The sequence below is a fragment of the Piliocolobus tephrosceles genome, chromosome 4 (genome assembly GCF_002776525.5).
Source record: "Piliocolobus tephrosceles isolate RC106 chromosome 4, ASM277652v3, whole genome shotgun sequence".
Taxonomy (NCBI): domain Eukaryota; kingdom Metazoa; phylum Chordata; class Mammalia; order Primates; family Cercopithecidae; genus Piliocolobus; species Piliocolobus tephrosceles.
The window spans coordinates 118,115,183-118,134,498 of NC_045437.1; the positions used below are offsets into that span (position 1 = coordinate 118,115,183).

The 19,316-nt window shown below is 45.5% G+C and overlaps 1 protein-coding gene across 1 annotated transcript in view; it reads left to right on the forward strand.

Annotated features, from left to right (window-relative positions):
- The window catches only part of SH3PXD2B (SH3 and PX domains 2B), a 118,504-nt gene that overhangs the window by 48,397 nt on the left and 50,791 nt on the right, over positions 1 to 19,316 (forward strand). Inside the window, exons 3-4 of the mRNA XM_023218943.1 lie at positions 438 to 513; positions 8,401 to 8,477. Of these exons, the coding sequence (XP_023074711.1) occupies positions 438 to 513; positions 8,401 to 8,477 (153 nt within the window). The remainder of the gene's footprint in view (positions 1 to 437; positions 514 to 8,400; positions 8,478 to 19,316) is intronic.

Below are 19,316 nucleotides of genomic sequence, written 5' to 3' on the forward strand. Positions count from 1 at the left end.
CTTCCTGTGTCAGGGGAGTATAGTGCTCTCATAAGCATGAACCTAACCACATTGATTGGATGCTAGTGATTTCTTCCTTACCTCAACTCAGCAATTCTTAGGAGCAGGATGACCTGCTGTCCATGAAATCCTGGTGGCCCTGAGGGTATTGTTCACGTTTCAGATACTGTGGATGGAGAATCCCAGGAAAGCCGGGAATGGTCGCTCCTGACTCTGAGCCTTCACAAATCTGCCATTTGTGGATATAAACATCGTTTTCATGGGCTTTGTAGTCCAATTGAAATTGCCTTTCCCATTAGTGTGGGTTTCTGGAAAGCTGAACGAAGTGAACGTTTTGTACATCACATCACATATTTCACATATTCCTTTAAAATGTCCTAGATGGTGTTTCTTGCATTATGAAAGGTTTTTGTTTTTGGTATTCTCCCCCCACTTAGATGCAGATGTTGGACAAATTTCCCATGGAAGGAGGACAGAAGGACCCCAAGCAGCGGATCATCCCCTTTCTGCCAGGTAGGTGAGATGGGTGCTTTCAGACTGGGACACCGGGGGCTCTGGTACAGCTCCCAGAGCCCTTGGGACAGTTTATCAGCTTTTCTTCCTTTATCAGGGAACACCATCCCACTGACCAGAATCTCAGCCATTTGTAGACATTAACCCATTTATGCCGGAGGTTGCAATTTTTTGTATTTTTGCATGAGTGAAAAATCAGACCTTGGCAGTGACCTTGAGCAGTAATATATAAATAACTCCCACAGGCTTAATGTTCCAATAATGGAACACTGGGCATAAGTGGGTTAATGACTAAGTGCTTGGGTTTTGGCATTAGATGCTATACCATTTACTAGATGATGAATGACCTTGAGAAGACCCTTTACCTCTGGGATCCTCAGTTTCTCCCATCTCTAAGATGGGACTAATTCGAGCTCAGAAAGTTTTTCTAGTGAGTGCTTTCTGTTTCGATAACTATGGTATTCGTTTTCTATTCTTGCATAACAAATTACCACCAATTTAATAGCTTAAAACACCCAAGTATTACCTTACAGATCTGTGGGCCAAAAATCCAGGCAGGGTTTTTGGCCCAAGTGGGTTCTGCTCAAGGTCTCATGAGGCTGAAGTCAAGATGTCAGCTGAGCCAAGCTCTTATCTGGAGGACCTAGAGAAAAGTCCACTTCCAGCCTTCACGTAGATTGTTGGCAGAGTTCAGTTTGTCACAGCAATAGGACCAAGATCTGTTTCCTTGCTGGCTGTCACCCTCTCAGCTTCTAAAAGCTTCCCACATCCCTCATCACAGGAGCCCTCTACTGCAGGATCTGGCCAGCAGCCCGCAATGCAACGGGGCTCTCTCTTTGTTCCCAGGTGGATCGGCAGGTCGAGAAATAATAGACACACACAAGATAGTGAAAGCTGCGTCCAGGAGGGTCACCGCCTTCTGGTCCCGCGATGCTGCCAATGCACTGGATATACTAGCATTTATTATTAAGTTTAGTGAGGGCAGAGGTAGGTTAGTGAGGGATTTAGGGTCATTTGATTATGAGGTGAGATAGTCACACGGGGATGAAGCAGTTCTTTAACATAACATCTGTATGCAGAAATACAGTAGTATACAGAGATGAGAATTTACAATATAGTGCATGCATCAGTAATTTCTAACAGAACCTTAAAACAGGAACACAGTCTTTCCGTAACCTATGATTAGCAAGATATTAATCAGCAGTAACAGTTGCAGCAAAAGCTGGTTACAAACAATCCATAGGAACAGGATGTGAAGCTAGACAACCTGTTAGACCAGAAATTCTCAGAAGGGAGTATGCCTTAACCCTAAAGAGGCCCAGTAGAGCCATGGCAAGATGAGGAGGGTGTTTATAGCCCTATCGTATCCATATGAACAGGCGCCCCTTATGCGTCCATTTATAGGCTCTCCACAAGGGTCGCATTCCATTCCCAGAGCTATGAACATTTGCTTTTCTGGGATAGGAATCTTGGTGATGTGAAACCTCCCTGACTGCACGTCCGTTCATAGGCTCCCTGCAGGGGGAAGCACGTCACGCGTTCTTGGCTCATTCTGGCAGTCCAACCTGGCATTGTCTTTACACATGCAACTTGCAACTTTGTATTTACAATAATCAGGACCATTTCATCTTTTATTCCATAGCAGTAGTTTCAGGGGGTCTCCCTACAGCCCTCTCCATCTCCCAGCCAACAGTGGGGCAGCAAATCTCACTTGGCCTTCAAATCCCTCTGACTTTGCCTTCTGCTACCAGTCAGGGAAAGCTGCCTGCTTTTATGGACCCATACGATTATTACCTGACTAATCCAGGATAATCTCCCTCTTCTGAAGTGAACAGAAGGCATATAATAGCTCGTCACATACACAAGCTTTGGGGATTAGGGCAGCACATCTTTGGGGGATATTTTAGAAAGTTTATGAACCTACCTCACATGGCTACCAGGCAGCACACCAGCTGCTGTGCAGTGTTTAATGCAGTTATACCTAGTCTCTGTTCCCAAGGCAGTCAGTCTCCATCCCCCCAAATTCTTACCAAAGAATACTATAACGGCTTCAGCTCAAAGAGAGGGGTTACCCGAACCAGTGTTACTGCTTCAGGTATAATAATAGCTCCCTACTGTGGGGCGATCATTCAGTGCTTTACTTTCATTACCTTGTTTGGTCCTCAGAGCAGCCCTGCAGCATAGGCATTACTGTACCCATTTCACGGATGAGGAAAATTAAGGCTCAGGAAACCTATAGGCGCTTGCACAGATGGCAGAACTGGAATTCAGACGTAGGTATAGCTGGCTTCAAAATTCGTGCCTGAGTCAGACAACCTGGGTTCCAATCCCAGCATGCCCCCCTCACCAACTCTGTCACCTTGGGTAGATGACTTCATTTGCAAATTGGAGATAATAATGGTACTAAAATGATGAAGTTGTTATGATGATTCTGTAAATGCCTGGCAGGTTGCTAACAGCCATCAGGCACTTACTATGATGATTTTTATATACTGAAAATCAGCAATCTGACAATCACCCTAAGTCATAGATATTTAGAGCTGGACAGGCCCTTTAGATCCTTTTTCAAGGCCAGGAATGGTGGTTCACTCCTGTAATCCTAGCACTTTGGGAAGCCAAGGTGAGTGGATCATCTGAGGTTAGAAGTTTGAGACCAGGCTGGCCAACACGGCAAAACCCCTTCTCTACTAAAAATATAAAAGTTAACTGGGCATGGTGGCAGGCACCTATAATCCCAGCTACTTGGGAGGCTGAGGCTTGAACCCAGGGAGTGGAGGTTGCAGTGAGCCGAGATCACGCCACTTCAGCCTGGATGAAAGAGCGAAACTCTGTCTCAAAAAAAAAAAAAAGTATCTTTTTTTCAGCAAAGGGAACAGGTCTAGAGATGGGGGGACTCCCTGGGTCACACAAGTGCCAGTCTCTCAACCCCCTAGTCCAGAACATAGTGGGTTCTTCAGGTATTACTGTCACTGAATGGGTTTAGAGACAGGGCACATGTGTTTGCCAGGCTTCCTCCACTGGGAGAATCCTTTACCTAAAAAAGCTAACATTTGTAGTTCCTCCACTGGCAAAGTGTACAACCATGCTGGAATTTTCTTTCCTGCTGGAGAAAACCCCGCTGGCCAACTGCAGCAGCCAAATGTCAGCGCTCCAAATCGTGTGCTTCAGAGTCAAACAGACTAGCCTGTGACCTCAAGCAAGCAACATCCCCCTCTGAGCCTCAGTTTCCACATCTGTTAAAAATGGGACAGTGACCCCTGCTTCATAAGGTCCAGTTCCTGACACATAGTAGATTCTTGGTAAAGGCAGAAACAGGGTCCTGGGACATGCCTTCAGAATCTCTTGGTTTCACGTGTTAGTGTCCTCCTTAAATGATCATTCTGGATATTAAAGGTAAACTGGACTCCAAATGCAGGTTTTTTCCACCAAGAAAGGAAAGGAAAGCAGTGAGTTCTAACTCTTTACTGGATAAAAGACAAAACCAGCTCTGGAGAACTACCCAAGACGGAGAAGAACTTGAGCCGACCCTCTCCCAAGCTCTTAAAAGCTTTCATGGTTACGTAATCCTTCTCCACCAGAGAATTAATGAAACGGCCGTTCCCAGGGACTTGGTCTCTTCTCAAGGCACCCACTTGTGGCTTGGAGAGCTCCCGCTAGGCCCCAGGACCCCGCTGGGCCCCAGGACCCCAGACCACCCCTTCTGAGCCACCTCTTAGCTTTTCCTCGAAGCCGAGGATGAGGCCAAGACAGGGAAGCACGAGAGAAGTGCCCCCTCTCCTAGGGGTCAGTTTTCTGCCAAGACTGCCGCGTCAGCAGAAGAAAAGCAAGTCTCATGTTAGCACAAAGGCGGGGGAGGGGAGAGCAGCCTGCACAGTTTTCCATCCCAGCAGGAGCTGGGGAAGCCAACTTGGCAGAGGATGCTGCCTGAAAAATAGGAATTACAGTCTGGCCTTCCTCCACAGTGGAAAACAAAAGCCGACCGTTCCCACCAAAGGCTGTGCTCGCCTCTGAACACCCTTTCCGCTCCAGGAAGGCAGCCGGCTCACCCTCCTTCCCTGAGATGCACACAGAAACACCTCCTGTCAGGCACAGGCCAGGGCCGCTGCCCACAGCACCTCACCAGGGAGGCCCTGGCCAAGGGGGTGCTGGCTCCCATGCCTACCGCTGGCCTCACGGTTCTGCCCCATGGCCAGAACCTGAGCCACAACTCGGGCTCTGCTGTGGGTAAATGACAAATTGGCCCACCGGAGGCAGGTTTAAGAAAGCTGGGAGTTGAGGAAAGAACGTGCGCTCTGAATTGCAGAGTGCATGAATCATCTAAAGTAAAAAAATAATAAGTAATTTCCCCTTTGCAAGCACCTACTAAGGGCCATCCCTGTGCTGGGTGTCATGGAGATGGCTTCTAAGAGTTAGGGGCTGCTATCCCATTTCACAGATGAGGAGACCGAGGCTCTGGGAGGTAAATGCATTCCCCAAAATTCCCCCTAGGATTGGCCGGGGCCTCATGGACTGCAGAGCCTGTGGCCTCTCCAGCAGGCCCCACTGCTGCCACAGGGCATCTTGCCCTTGTTGCTGGCAGGACACCAGACGTGCATCGAGAGATTCCTGTCCCACTGAGGTCACACAAGTATAGGAATGACACTTATGTCCTGGAGTTGCCCCCTCAGGAAACGCTGAAGGCGCCTGAGTCTTCTGTTCCCTTTCAATTCCTGTAGACCTGTCCTTGGGTGGATCCTCAGCTTTAGTGTCTAGTTGGATGGCAGCCTCAGGACAGGCCTGTGCCTATTGCCATGGGCCAGCGCCGCCCCATGAGGGTGGAGATATTTTGAGCCTGTTCATGACCTTTTCAGTAAGACACCTGTACACCCACCCTCTACCCTTCCCCTGTTTTACAGAAGAAAAATTATACCTGAAGGGGACCAAAATAGTTTTGATTAGGGACTCCTCTCCCATTTTGAGAAGTAAATTACGGAGCATTTGCTGGGCAGGATTTCTCTTCATAGGCACACATTCCTTGTTTTTCCTGAAGGCTCAGGACGCTGCTGGGGTTCCACATTGCAAGTAGTTCCACCTACAAGGACAATAAAATGGAGATAGGGAGTATTTGATTGTCACAATGACTGGAGGTGGGGTGGGGTTGGGAAGGCTACCAGCTTCATCTGGATTTGAACCAAGGATGCTAAACATCCTGCAGGGCGGGAGCCTCCAGTCCAGGGAAGCATTGCCCCACCCAGACTCCAGCAGGGTCCCCCCTCCCCTGCTTTTGTGAAACACCAGCTATGAGCAGCAGGAGGGCAGGCCACAGCCTTCTTGCTCCTCGCTAGCCCCGAAGCGTGGCACAGAAAGGCCTTACACAGAGACTGTACCTGTTCAGTGAGTAAGATCATCGGCTCCAGGGAAATCCAATTGCAAACCGCTTCCCACTTCGCTGCCTCATTTACTTTTTTTGCTAATGACATGAAAATTGTCTGATTCTAAAAGCAATAAATGTTTACGGCAGAAACTTTGGAGAAAGTGTAAAAAAGAAAACCAAAATTCTCTGTCTTTATTACTCAAAGACAAGCACCTTGAACTTTGTGATGCGTATTCATCTACTTTTTTTTTTTGAGACAGAGTTTTGCTCTTGTTGCCCAGATTGGAGTGCAGTGGCACGATCTCAGCTCACAGCAACCGCCATCTCCCAGGTTCAAGCAATTCTCCTGCCTCAGTCTCCCGAGTAACTGGGATTACAGGCATGCGCCACCAGCTAATTTTTGTATTTTTAGTAGAGACAGGGTTTTACCACGTTGGCCAGGCGGGTCTCAAATTCCTGACCTCAGCTTATCCACCTGCCTCGACTTCCCAAAGTGTGGGGATTACAGGTGTGAGCCACCGCGCCCAGCCTAGGTATTTTTTTAATTGGTGAAAATGAGCAAAAAAAAAAAAAAAATGGCTTCTCTCTTTTTTTTTAATTTACTATGTCTACCTAGTTTCCGAATAGTGTCCTTTTGCACCAGAGCAAGTTGTCCAGTTGTTTAAAATGTTTAAAAGCCATATGGTCTTTTAGGGTGCAAATCTCCATTACCACTTTGCATTGCAAATCTTTAAAAGTCAGTAGGGTTGTTTTTCAACATCCCTTCCAGTTCTGTCATATTGTGAAAATTCTGACTATACTAGCCTTTTTTTTTTCGAGACGGAGTCTCACTTACTCTGTCACCCAGGCTGGAGTGTCATGGTGTGATCTTGGCTCACTGCATCCTCTGCCTCCCAGGCTCAAGTGATTCTCCTGCCTTAGCCTCCCGAGTAGCTGGGACTACAGGCACATGCTACCACGCCTGGCTGATTTTTATTTTTATTTGCCTTTGCATTTGCATTTTTAGTAAAGACGGAGTTTTGCTATGTTGGCCAGGTTGGTCTCAAACTCCTGACCTCAAGCAATCCACCCACCTTGGCCTCCCAAAGTGCTGGGATTACAGGCGTGAACCACCACGCCCGACCCTTACTAGACTTTTCTATGCCATCCTATCCCTGCCCGACCGAGCTTGATCTGTGGAGATAACCATCTCACCAGAAACCATCTTAGATCAATAGTAATCTCTCTTCACCTTGCCAGGCCCTTGACCCAAATTCCTCTTTTTAACCAACCTCCTACGGCCAGAAATAGAGAGAACTCTTAGTGGGTCTCCATGTTCTGCTCTCCAGAGCAGCTGTGGTCCTCCCACGCCTTCCCCTTGACCTACCCATAGATTCCCCCTGGTTGCTCTGCACGAGCTTGGTAGAGGTGCTCATCTCCATCCCCTATATGTTTGGCCCTCCTTTATGTCTTATTTCTGATTTCCCCTACCCCTGACTGTGGTAGATCCAGAATGGTGAGCCAGGTGGTCTTAACCTTTAGTGCGTATGCTTCACCACCATCTCTCTAAGAGAGGATAGCCTGTCTAAACTCTTGAGAACCCACTGATTTGCTTTAAACAGACCTCACCCATGACATTTCAATGTCTTGGATATTTCCAGAGATCTCCAGTGGCATCATGTATATACCCGTGTTTTCCTGTGACCCACATTCTCTGCCCATGTGTCATATTGGTAGCCCCAGGCCCCAGAGTTTCGGATGTTGTGAAGCAGGTCGTGGACTCTCAGTTAATATTTGGTGAAATAGGAAAACTCGAAACCCTTCTCTCACGAACACTAATTGGGGAAGGAACTGGAAGAATTTGCCATCTTTGCAGGTGGAAACCACATTCATACATTTATCAAACATTAGCGTCACAGAATGGACTGAGACACAGTCAGTTTCTATTTGTGCAGAGCACATGACTGGTAGGACAGAAGAAGTGCTGTAAAAATAAATAATATGTGCAGTCAGAAAGAGCCACCTCTTAACCCCTATGAGGGATGGTGGTGGGGTTGCATGGGGAGGTGTCCAGGCAGAGGGGAGGGCTCAGCATGGGGGTTTAGGGAACATGAGGAAAAGGCAGAGGGTGAATGAGGATAAGGGAGGAGTCTGAACTATTGCTGAGGGCATGTCTGCTTGTCCACTGCACTGTTCACCCAGCCAGAATCCTGGAGTTGGACAGGACCTCACATGCTCGGGTCCAACCTTCTTTCTTCATCAGGTAGGAGTGGCTTCCTTCTGCGGTTGTTTCCAGCCTCCCTTATCTCACCAAAACTTACTCCGTGGCTCCCATTCCCCCAAGCCCTTGTGTTAAACTGTGAACATGGTTTAGGGGGACCTTGCATGGGCTTATCCAAGCCCCGCGGAAGTCCAGCAGGGGTACCTTGATCACAGCCAGGAATTTTGGCACCACTCAGACCTACCCTAGGAACAGCCATGTCCACATCCTCTCAGGTTGCTGAGAGCTTGTCCCTGTTCCCTGACAACACTGTCTTTGCTCTTATCTTCTGCAGGTAAGATTCTCTTCAGACGAAGCCACATCCGGGACGTGGCTGTCAAACGCCTGATACCAATTGATGAATACTGTAAGGTAAGGCTTAGAAATGCCCACACAGTCTTCCCTGTAGGTGTATTCTGTTTTCTTTTCTTTTTCTGGCTACAGGATGCTCACCGATAAAAATTTATACAATTCAAAGGAATGTAAAGAAATTAGGGGGAAAAGTCACTCATTATCATTAAACCTAGAGGCAACAGTTATTAAGGGTTTTACATATTTCCTTTCCACCTTTATGTGCATTTCATAATGATGTTGAGACCATTCTGTATGTGTTATTTTGTTGCTCTTTCTCTTTTGCCATAATTATTATGTGAGAATTTCTCTGCTATTAAAACATCCTTTTGGCTGGGCACGGTGGCTCACACCTGTAATCTCAGCACTTTGGGAGGCCAAGGTAGGTGGATCACTTGAAGTCAGGAGTTTGGGACCAGCCTGGCCAACATGTTGAAACCCCATCTGTGCTAAACATAGAAAAATTAGCCAGGTGTGGTGGTGCACACCTGTAGTCCCAGCTACTCGGGAGGCTGAGGCAGGTTAATCACTTGAACCTGGGAGGTGGAGGTTGCAGTGAGCTGAGATTGGTGCCACTGCACTCCTGCCTGGGCAACAGAGTGAGACTCTGTCTCAGAAAAAATAAAAATCCTCATAAGCCTACTTTTAATGACCGCATATATTCCCTTATACATTCGTGTTTCAAAAGTTATTTAACCAACCCCTGTTATTTGATGATGCAGCGGCTTCAGTCCTAAACAACAAGAGATCTGCCTTTTGGTTATATTTCATTTGACTTGAGGCTGTAGTCAGGAAAGGAGCATGTTTTTATTTAGTTTAACAGTTTTCCTTTGGTATTTACTTCTCCAAGTTAAAATCACTAGCGATTCTGATGGGAGAGGAGTAGGAATAGCAAGAAATGTTTTTTAAATGGAGCAGTGAACGATCTCCCCCTCAGATCAGGAACAAAGCGAGTATGTTTACCCTTACGCGTGTGTTCTACATTTTACTGGGGGACTAGCCAGTGTAAGCAAACAAAAAAGTAAGAAAAGGCATCCAGATTGGCAAGGAAAGAGTGTAACTCTTGACTCGCAAATGACATGATTCTCTATGTAGAAAATCATAAGAGATCCATCAAAAAATGCTAGGACAAATAAATGAGTTTAGTAAGATCAGGATTAAATGCTCAGTATACAGAAAGCAATTGTATTTCTATACCTTAGGAACAAATAATCCAGAAGTGAAATTAAGAAAACAGTCCCACTCCCAGTAGCATCAAAAAGAATAAAATACTTACAAATAAGTTTCACAAAAGAAGTGCAGGATTTATACACTGAAACTACAAAACATTTCCATGAAAATTAAAGAAGATCTAAATTCATGGAGATACATTCCATACTTATGGGTTGGAAGACTCAATGTTGTTAAAATGGAACTCCTCCCAGAATTAATCTGCATATTCAATACAATCCCTGTCAAAATCTTTTTCATAGGCTTTTTAATAGAAATTGACAAGCCGGCCGGGCGCAGTGGCTCAAGCCTGTAATCCCAGCACTTTGGGAGTCTGAGACGGGCGGATCACGAGGTCAGGAGATCGAGACCATCCTGGCGAACACGGTGAAACCCCATCTCTACTAAAAAAATACAAAAAACCAGCCAGGCGAGGTGGCAGGCGCCTATAGTCCCAGTTACTCGGGAGGCTGAGGCAGGAAAATGGCATAAACCTAGGAGGCAGAGGTTGCAGTGAGCTGAGATCCGGTCCCTGCACTCCAGCCTGGGCGACAGTGCGAGACTCCGTCTCAAAAAAAAAAAAAGAGATTGACAAGCCAATCCTCAAGTGTATGTGGAAATATAAAGGACCCAGAATAGTCAAAACATTTTTGAAAAAGAACAACTTTAGAGGAGCCATACTACCCATTTTCAAAACTCCCTACAAGGTACAGTAATCAGGATAGTATGGTACTGACAAAAATAGGTATATAGATCAGCGGAACAACATTGAGAGTCCAGAAATAAAATCTTACAAAATGTTTGATCAGTTCATATTCCACAAAGGTACCAAGACAATTCACTGGGAAAAGGATAGTCTTTTTTTTTTTGAGATAGAGTCTCGCCCTGTTCCCCAGGCTGGAGTGCAGTGGTGCCATCTCGGCTCACTGCAACCTCCGCCTCCTGGGTTCAAGGGATTCTCCTGCCTCAGCCCCCTGAGTAGCTGGGATTACAGGCACCCACCACCGTGCCTGGCAAATTTTTTTTTTTTTTTTGTATTTTTAGTAGAGATGGGGTTTCACTATATGTTGGCCAGGCTGGTCTCAGATTCCTGAGCTCAAGTGACCCACCCACTTCAGCCTCCCAAAGTGCTGGAATTACAGGCATGAGCCACCATGCCAGGCCGAAAAGGACAGTCTTTTTAACAAACAGTTAAGATAGTCACCTGTTGCATTCATTTCCTAGGGCTGCATAGCAAAATACCACAAACTGGGTGGCTTACAACATCGTTTAGTTTCTCATGGTTCTGGAGGCTGGAAGTCTCGGCAGCAGGGCCCTCTAACCTTTCTCATTGGTTTATAGATGAGATGCCTCTTCTCCCTGTGTCTTTACAAGGTCTTTTCTGTACCTGGCTATGTCCTACTCTTCTCTTCCTATAAAGACACAGTTATATTGGATTAAGGGACATTCCTAGTGACTTCATTTTACTTTAAATCACCTTTTGAAAGATCCTGTCTCTGAATATATTCACATTCTAGGGGCTTGGGGGTTAGGACTTTAATATATGAATGGGGGGGTGGAGACCAAAACACTATAGCCCCCAACAGCTGTACACATGCAAAAAAAATGAAGTTAGACCCTTATCTCATACCGTGCATGAAAATCAACTCCTTGTGGATCATAACCCTAAATATAAGAGCTAAAATTATAAAACTTCTAAAAGAAAACATAGGAGAAAGTCATCACAATCCTGAATTGGGCAGTTTTTAGCTATGACCCCAGAAGTGTGAACCTTTAAAGAAAAACTGATAAAAATTGGATTTAATTAAATGGATTTATAGATTTCTATACTTCAAAACGTACCATTAACCAAATGGCCAGGCCAATGGCTCACGCCTATAATCCCAGCTCTTTGGAGCACCAAGGCAGACAGATAACTTGAGGTCCGGGGTTCAAGACCAGCCTGGCCAACATGGTGAAATGTCTTCTCTACTAAAAATATAAAAATTAGTTGGGCATAGTGGCGCACGCCTGTAATCCCAGCTGTTTGGGAGGCTGAAGTGGGAGGATTGCTTGAATCCAGGAGGTGGAGGTTGCAGTGAGCCAAAATCGTGCCACTGCACTCCAGCCTGGGACAGAGTGAGACTCCATCTCAAAAAAAGAGAAAGAAGTGGTATACCATAGACTGGGAGAAAATATTTGTTAATCATATATCCGATAAAGGATTTGTATTGAACATACACAAATAACTCAATAATTGTAAGACAACCTGATTTTAAAGACTTCAGTACAAATTTTACTCAAGAAGATACAGGAATGACTAGTAAGCACATGAATAGATGCTCAATATCATTAGTCATTATGGGAAAGCAAAATAAAACCATAACGAGATACCTACACAGCCACTAGAGTTGCTTATAATCAACAAGACAGACAATAGCAAGTGTTGGTGAGAACATGGAGTAACTGGAGCCTTTAAGATAGGAAGCTACAAGCTGGGCGTGGTGGCTCAAGGCTGTAATCCCAGTATTTTGGGAGGCTGAGGCAGGTAATCACCTGAGGTCAGGAGTTCGAGACCAACCTGACCAACATGGAGAAACCCTGTCTCTACTAAAAATACAAAATGAGCCAGGTGAGGTGATGCATGCCTGTAATCCCAGCTACTCAGGAGGCTGAGGCAGGAGAATCGCTTGAACCCAGGAAGCGGAGGTTGAGGTGAGCCGCGATCGTGCCATTGCACTCCAGGCTGGGAAACAAGGGCAATACTCCATCTCAAAAAAAAAAAAGATGGGAAGCTACTTTGGAAGACAGTTTGGCAGTTTCCTCAAAAGTTAAACTTATCATATGACCACTCTTAGGTATATACTCAAGAGAATTGAAAACTTATGTCCTCACAAAGACTTGGCTACAAATGTTCACAGCAACATTAATTCATAATAGCCAACACTAGAAGTGATCCACAAGTCCATCAGCTGGTGAATGGATACAGAAATGCATGATATCCATACAATAGACATATCTTTTTATTTGGCAATAAAAAGCACTGGGAGCATGCCACAGTGGCTTGAGCCTGTACTCCCAGGACACAGAAGACTGAGACAGGAGGATTGCTTGAGCCCAGGAGTTAGAGGCTGCCATGAGCCTTAATAGCGCTACTGCACTCCATCCTGGGTGACAGAGCAAGACTCCAGCTCTAAACGAATAAATAAAGCAATGACACACTGATACAAGCTGGATGAATCTCCAAAGCATAATCCTAAGTGAAAGAAGCCAGATGTGTACAACTACACATTGTATGATTCTGTTTATATGAAATGTGCAGAAAAGGCAAATTTATAGAGGCAAAAAGCAGAACAGTGCTTTCCCAGACCTGGGGGTCTGCTCATTCGACATGGGCAGAGATGAACTGCAGATTAGGTTGGAGGACATTTTTGAAGTGATGGACAAGTTTTGAAACTAGGTTGTGGTGATTGTTGCACAACTCTGTAATTTACCAAATATCATTGATATTGTGCACCTATAATGGGTAAATGTTATGGTATGTAAATTATGCCACAGTGAATCTGTTCAAAAGTATTAGTCCAGGTGCAGTGGCTCATGCCTGTAATCCCAGCACTTTGGGAAGCTGAGGTGGGAAGACTGCTTCAGGCTGGAGTTTGAGAGTAGCCTGGGCAACATAGTGAGACCCCCATCTCTACAAAAAAGGTGTTAAACAAAAGGGGGCAGTGTGGGGACAGATGATCCCTCTCTTGGCAGGAGATGTCAAGGAAGGTCAGAAAATCTCTCCTGATTGAGCGTCTGCTCTTTGCCAAATGGGACTTTGTCTTATCTTTCCAACAACTTTGAGGAATAGGCTTTATTTTTATTATTTTGAGACAAGGTCTATCTCCCGGGCTAGAGTACAGTAGGGTGACCTTGATTCACCGCAACCTCAGTCTCCTAGGCTCAAGTGATCCTCCCACCTCAGCCTCCTGAGTAGCCGGAACTACCAGCACATACCAAGTTGTTTTTTTTTTTTTTTTTTGATAGAGATGGGGTTTCACCATGTTGCCCAGGCTGGTCTCGAACTCCTAGGCAGGAGTAAGTTTTATTATTCCCATTGTGTAGATGAGGAAGTGGAGGCCCAACAAAGTTACTTACAATAAGATTTTAGGTTTGAGGGTTAGAGAGCTGGACTCAAGCCTTTTACGCCACCACACTCACATACTACTTATGGCCTCTCTAAGAAAGTAAAAAATGCAAGACCAGGAGTGGTGGCTCATGCCTGTAATTCCAGCATTTTGGGAGGTTGAAGTGGGCAGATCATGAGGTCAGGAGTTTGAGACCAGCCTGACCAACATGGTGAAACCCCGTCTCTACTTAAAATACAAAAATTATCCAGGTGTGGTGGCAGAGACCTGTAATCCCAGCTACTCAGGAGGCTGAGGCAGGAGAATTGATTGACCCCGGGAGGCAGAGGTTGCAGTGAGCCAAGATCGTGCCATTACACTCCAGCCTGAGTGACAGAGCGAGACTCCATCTCAAAAAAAAAAAAAAAGGAAAGAAAGTAAAAGTTCAAAAAGCCTAGGTATTCAAATGTGTGTTTCTTAGAGCCAGATAAACCCAGACTCTTCTGTCTATTAAGTATCTCATGACAAAAGAAGGGCTGGGGCAAAGGGGCAGCCATCAGCACTGCTGTTGCCTGCCAGCCCTCAGAAGAAGGTTCAGCTCTTCCTTGTCCCATTCCAAACCTCTAGAGCCTGAAATTCCAATTCTGGAGATGATCTTCTTTTGTCTAGGCCCTACTGGCAAGGACTATAGGGTCACCTTGCCCAGCTGGGAAGTTCCAGTTCGTACCTTCCCCAGAATCTGTTGTCCCTCAGCCCAAATTAGCCTATTCTGCTTCTTCCCCAGCCCACCTGACTTCTCTCCAGAGTCAGATTTTCCTTGCACCTAGGGCTTCACCACCTCCTGGATTTCCAGTTTTGAAAAGGAAATTTAAAATCCGAGAGTAATACAGGATAGCAGCAGCCTGATGCTTGGAATGGTACAGAGATAATGAATTCACCTGGACTAACCACAGGGAGGAAAATACTTATGTTAAATGAACCATGTGGAAGTTACTACCCCCTGCTATTAATGAAACATAATAAATAGAGCAGATATTTGGAGTTTTGGTTGGCCAGATTCCCTGGGCTCAGCTTCAAGGGAACTGCCCTCCTGGAGAGAGATGAAATGATCCCTTTCTTTTATAGACTACATAGGCTGTTACATGACATCTGGGTATCTGTTACTGACATTGCTGTGAACCGACTTAAGCCAATTTGATCTATCACAACTAACTTTATTTTAGTAGAAAATGAAAGTCTCTAATAGAGATAGATGAGGGCTATAGATGATATCCCAAAGCTAGCTCCCAGGTATATATTACAATGGAAGAAACTTTCTGTTCTACCAGACCTATTGTAAAGTTACACTAAATTAACATAGTGCAGTATTAGCACAAGGATAGACAAACCCTTGAAACAAATAGAAAACCCAGAAACAGATCCGTGTGTATTTGGATGGACACTGTGACACTGACAAAGGCAACCTTGCAGGTCATTCCTCAATAAATGGATATCCACATGGGAAAAAAAACAAAAAAGATAACTAACCCCTGCCTCACACCACACATGAAATCATTTCCAAGAAAATTAAAGACATAAATGTAAGAGGCAATATTACAAAAGGTTTTAGGAGATAACATAGGAAAATATATTTATAATCTCTAGGTATAGGATTTCTAAAGATACAGAAAGGATACCCAGCACATAAAGATTGATTTATTTGAATACATTAATTTTAAGAACTTCTGTTCGTCAAAAGACACAATGAAAATATGACTCAGCTGAATCCTGCCACACATACAAGCATTTATTATCAAGCCGCCTCATAAATAGCCACTCAAGTTTTTCTGGAAGCCCCTTGAAATCCCAGCTGTCTGTCTGACATCTCTTTGCATGAATGATTCCTCAAGGCAGATGCAGCCACATTCTAGAGGCAGGATCAGCTTATCCTAACCGTGGCCTGACAGTAAAATCCTCAAGAAGAAGCTGAACCATAAATCCTAGACCTAGGGCCCTGTTCTGAAGGATGTATGGCACTGGGTTCACCAGGTTCTGTTTGTGCAAGAGCCAGAATGTCTGAGAATATTTTTAGGATCATTTCACCAGGAGAAAAAAAAAATTCTTTCTAACAACAATTAGGCTAATGAATAAAGGTTGTGGTATTGATCCACAATGAAGATAGTTAAAGCCCTGAAGCAGCCTTTTCTGAAGTATGGACTTCTAATTAGAGTCTTTCACTTGCCCCAGTGTTCATTCTCAATGAGGGGTCTTCAGGTAGTAACTAACCATCATACGGTGTAGCTTAAATCAAACACACATGCAAATGTACATACTTGTGCCTGTGGGTGCCCATGCTGTAGTATTTTAAACTGTGGGCAATATAACAGCAGTATTTACAAGGCTCTGAACACTTGAGACTTCCCTTCTGTAGTTCTGTCATACACCACCCACTTATATTATTATTAATCTTTTTCTTCAACTCACTTTTTGAACTTCTTCAGACCATGAGACTGACGTGCTGCCTACTGTAGTAAGAGGGATTCCTGACTTTTCAAACTAAGATATATTGAACACAATATATCTTAGAGGAAACTTTGTATCACAAACATAACATAAAACTGCTATCAGCTGGGCACAGTGGTTTACGCCTGTAATCCCAACACTTTGGAAGGCCGAGACAGGTGGACTACTTGAGACCAGGAGTTTGAGACCAGCCTGGGCAACATGGCGAAACCCCGTTTCTACTAAAAATACAAAAATTAGCCAGGCATGGTGTGCACGCCTGTAATTCCAGCTACTCAGGAGGCTGAGGTGGGAGAATCTCGAGACCAGGAGGTGGAGGCTGCAGTGAGCTGAGATCCCACCCTGCACTGCAGCCTGGGCCACAGAGCCAGACTCTGTCTCAAAAACAAGCAAACAAAACAAATAGGTATCATGTGCCTGCCATAAAAGTAAAAAATAAAAACAATAAAACAACAACAACAACAGAAAATGTTTTTAAATCTAACTAGCTGCTATTACCTGCCTACCGGAGGCTCTGCAGACTCCGTCCTGCTCTCAGGAAGCAAGTTAGACAAGTGTTACTTCTCTAGGGCATTCTTTTTTAAATTACAGAGGGTTGAAAGAGAATTGAGAAAACATGAACTTTCTCCCTAGTTCATGATTTAACGTAATCATCTGGCTGCCTCTGAAATCACCTTTGGAAACACTGATATTCTTGTACCTGGGGCAGTATAGAGATTAACGGGATTATCCAGTGTCCATCAAGCAGCTAGTATATGATGGAAACCGTACAGCCACTTCCTCACTTATTCTATGGCACAGCCCTCCAAGATGGGTGTTCTTTAGCTCCACTTTGCAGATGAGTAGACTGAGGCTCAGAGAGGCAGTGAGACTTGGCCAGAATCTCACAGCCAGGAAGTGACAAGGCCAGAATCAGGAACTGGTTCTGTCTGACCTTTATTGTTACCCTCTGCGAGCAGGACTTGCTCTCCTCTCTCGTGCCTGCATCAGCCACATCTGTCCAAAGTGCCAGGATCCCTTCCAGAACAGGACTGAGTTGGCTGGCGCTGTGGTTCTTTGTCACTACTGATGGAACTCAGGACTATCCTGGAGTCTTTCAGAAGCAGAATGGTTTCTCGGTCCTGGCTCATTTTTTACTGGTAGCCACGTCCATCCCAAATGAAATGGGCCAACATCAAAGCATTCAGCCCTGCCTTTTATTAGTAACTTGACTTCTTTTATGGTTTGGGGGTTTGGTTTGGCTTTTACTGCCTAGGCATAGCTCAAAACCAGAAGAGAACTTGGCATCATCAGGAGGTTTCCATGGGCCTCGTTTGTCTCTTCCCCTTCTGGTCCATTTGGGGCCTCTGCCCATCCTAGGAGGCCCCCTCCAGGCCGAGACAGTGACCACCTCCAGGGGTCGTGCCCCACACATGGCCAGCTCCAGCCTGTTCCCTCGTGTTGTTTAGGGTCTCACCAGCACTGCCTAGCCATGTGGGGAAGGTGGAGGAGGAACAGCTGCCACCCTGCTGCCTTTTGTGGATTTAAGGTAGAGGTTTGTAGTCGGCCTTTCCTGGACTCTCAAGTCCAAGCCACTTCACCAGAGCCTCCATTTCCCCATCTTTTAAATGGGCCAGCCTTCCCGGGGTTACATAAAGTGACACAGATGAACACGTTTCAGGAGCCACCCAGTGCTGAGCCAAGGTCAGGGAGTGCTGTTATTGCAGTCTTGGGGGAAAGCCGCAAGATATTTGCACACAAAGCAGCCAGGACACACCACAGTCCAGCATATAATCAGCTCCTTCATTATGTGGCTCCAACTGCAAGGGCTGCAGGATTTCAGAGGAAAAAGAGGCCCGTGGGGAGCGGGGAGCAGACAGCAGCTCATCCTGGCCAGGAGAACGACCACTCACTGCTCGGAACCAGAAAAAGAAGGGGGACCGGAAACAGGAGGTGGGGGAGGGAGGGGCCTGCTCCTATCTCCGGGACTCCCTGATTCAGCTCTGGAAACAGTCCTTAAGGATCTGCTGCAGAGCAGGAGCTACTTAAAGGCTAATTTTAAAAATCGGTGAGCCCTTCAGTCACCCCTCAGAAGGATGGAAGGGTGGCCAGTGACCAGGGAAGGTCCCCTACTAAGCCATCCACATCCCTCATGATGTTTATCCATTTTGAGTCTGGAGCAGAGAGCCTGACTCAAAGTAGTGTAGGGTTGGCAACCCAAGTGTCCATCAACAGGTGAAGGATAAGCAAAATGTGGTGTATCCATACAATGGAATTTCACTCATCCTTTAAAAGGAAGGAGGTGTTGACGCCTGCTACAAGCATGAGCCTTGAATGGATGAGCATGCTAAATGACATCAGCCAGACTCAAAACGACAAACGCTGTATAATTCCACTTATATGAGCTACCTGGCATCATCAATCCCTAGAGACAGAAGTAGAATGGTGGTTGCCGGGTGAGGGTGGAAGGGTAGTTGTTATTTAATGAGTACGGAGTTTCAGTTTTGAAAGATGAAAAGAGTTCTGTGGATGGATGGCAGTGCTGGTAGCACAGCAGTGTGAATGTAGTAAATACTTAATGCACTGTAACAGTACAGTTGAAAATGGGTAAGATGGTAAGCTTTTACTGTGTTTTACACAGTTTAATTTTTTTAAACTGTGTAAAATATGGGAGAAATAATTGCGTGGGGTCAACATATCCCCGAAGCCCTGTAAAAGGTACCACACTGGAGGCCTCCATTCATCTCTCTGTTGGTCCACGAGAGCCCAGTACTGCTGCAGGGTTGGCACATCACTCTGGGAGTTGGGTGGTGAGTTATTAAGGGCTGGTTATATAGAAAATGTAAGATACAGGCCGGCCGCGAGGGCTCACGCCCAGCTCTTTGGGAACCAAGGTGGGCAGATCACAAGGTTAGGAGATTGAGACTATCCTGGCCAACCTGGTAATACCCCATCTCTACTAAAATATAAAAAATTAGCCGGGCGTGGTGGCATGCAGCTGTAATCCCAGCTACTAAGGAGGCTGAGGCCGGGAATCGCTTGAACCTGGGAGGCAAAGGTTATAGTGAGCTGAGATAGCACC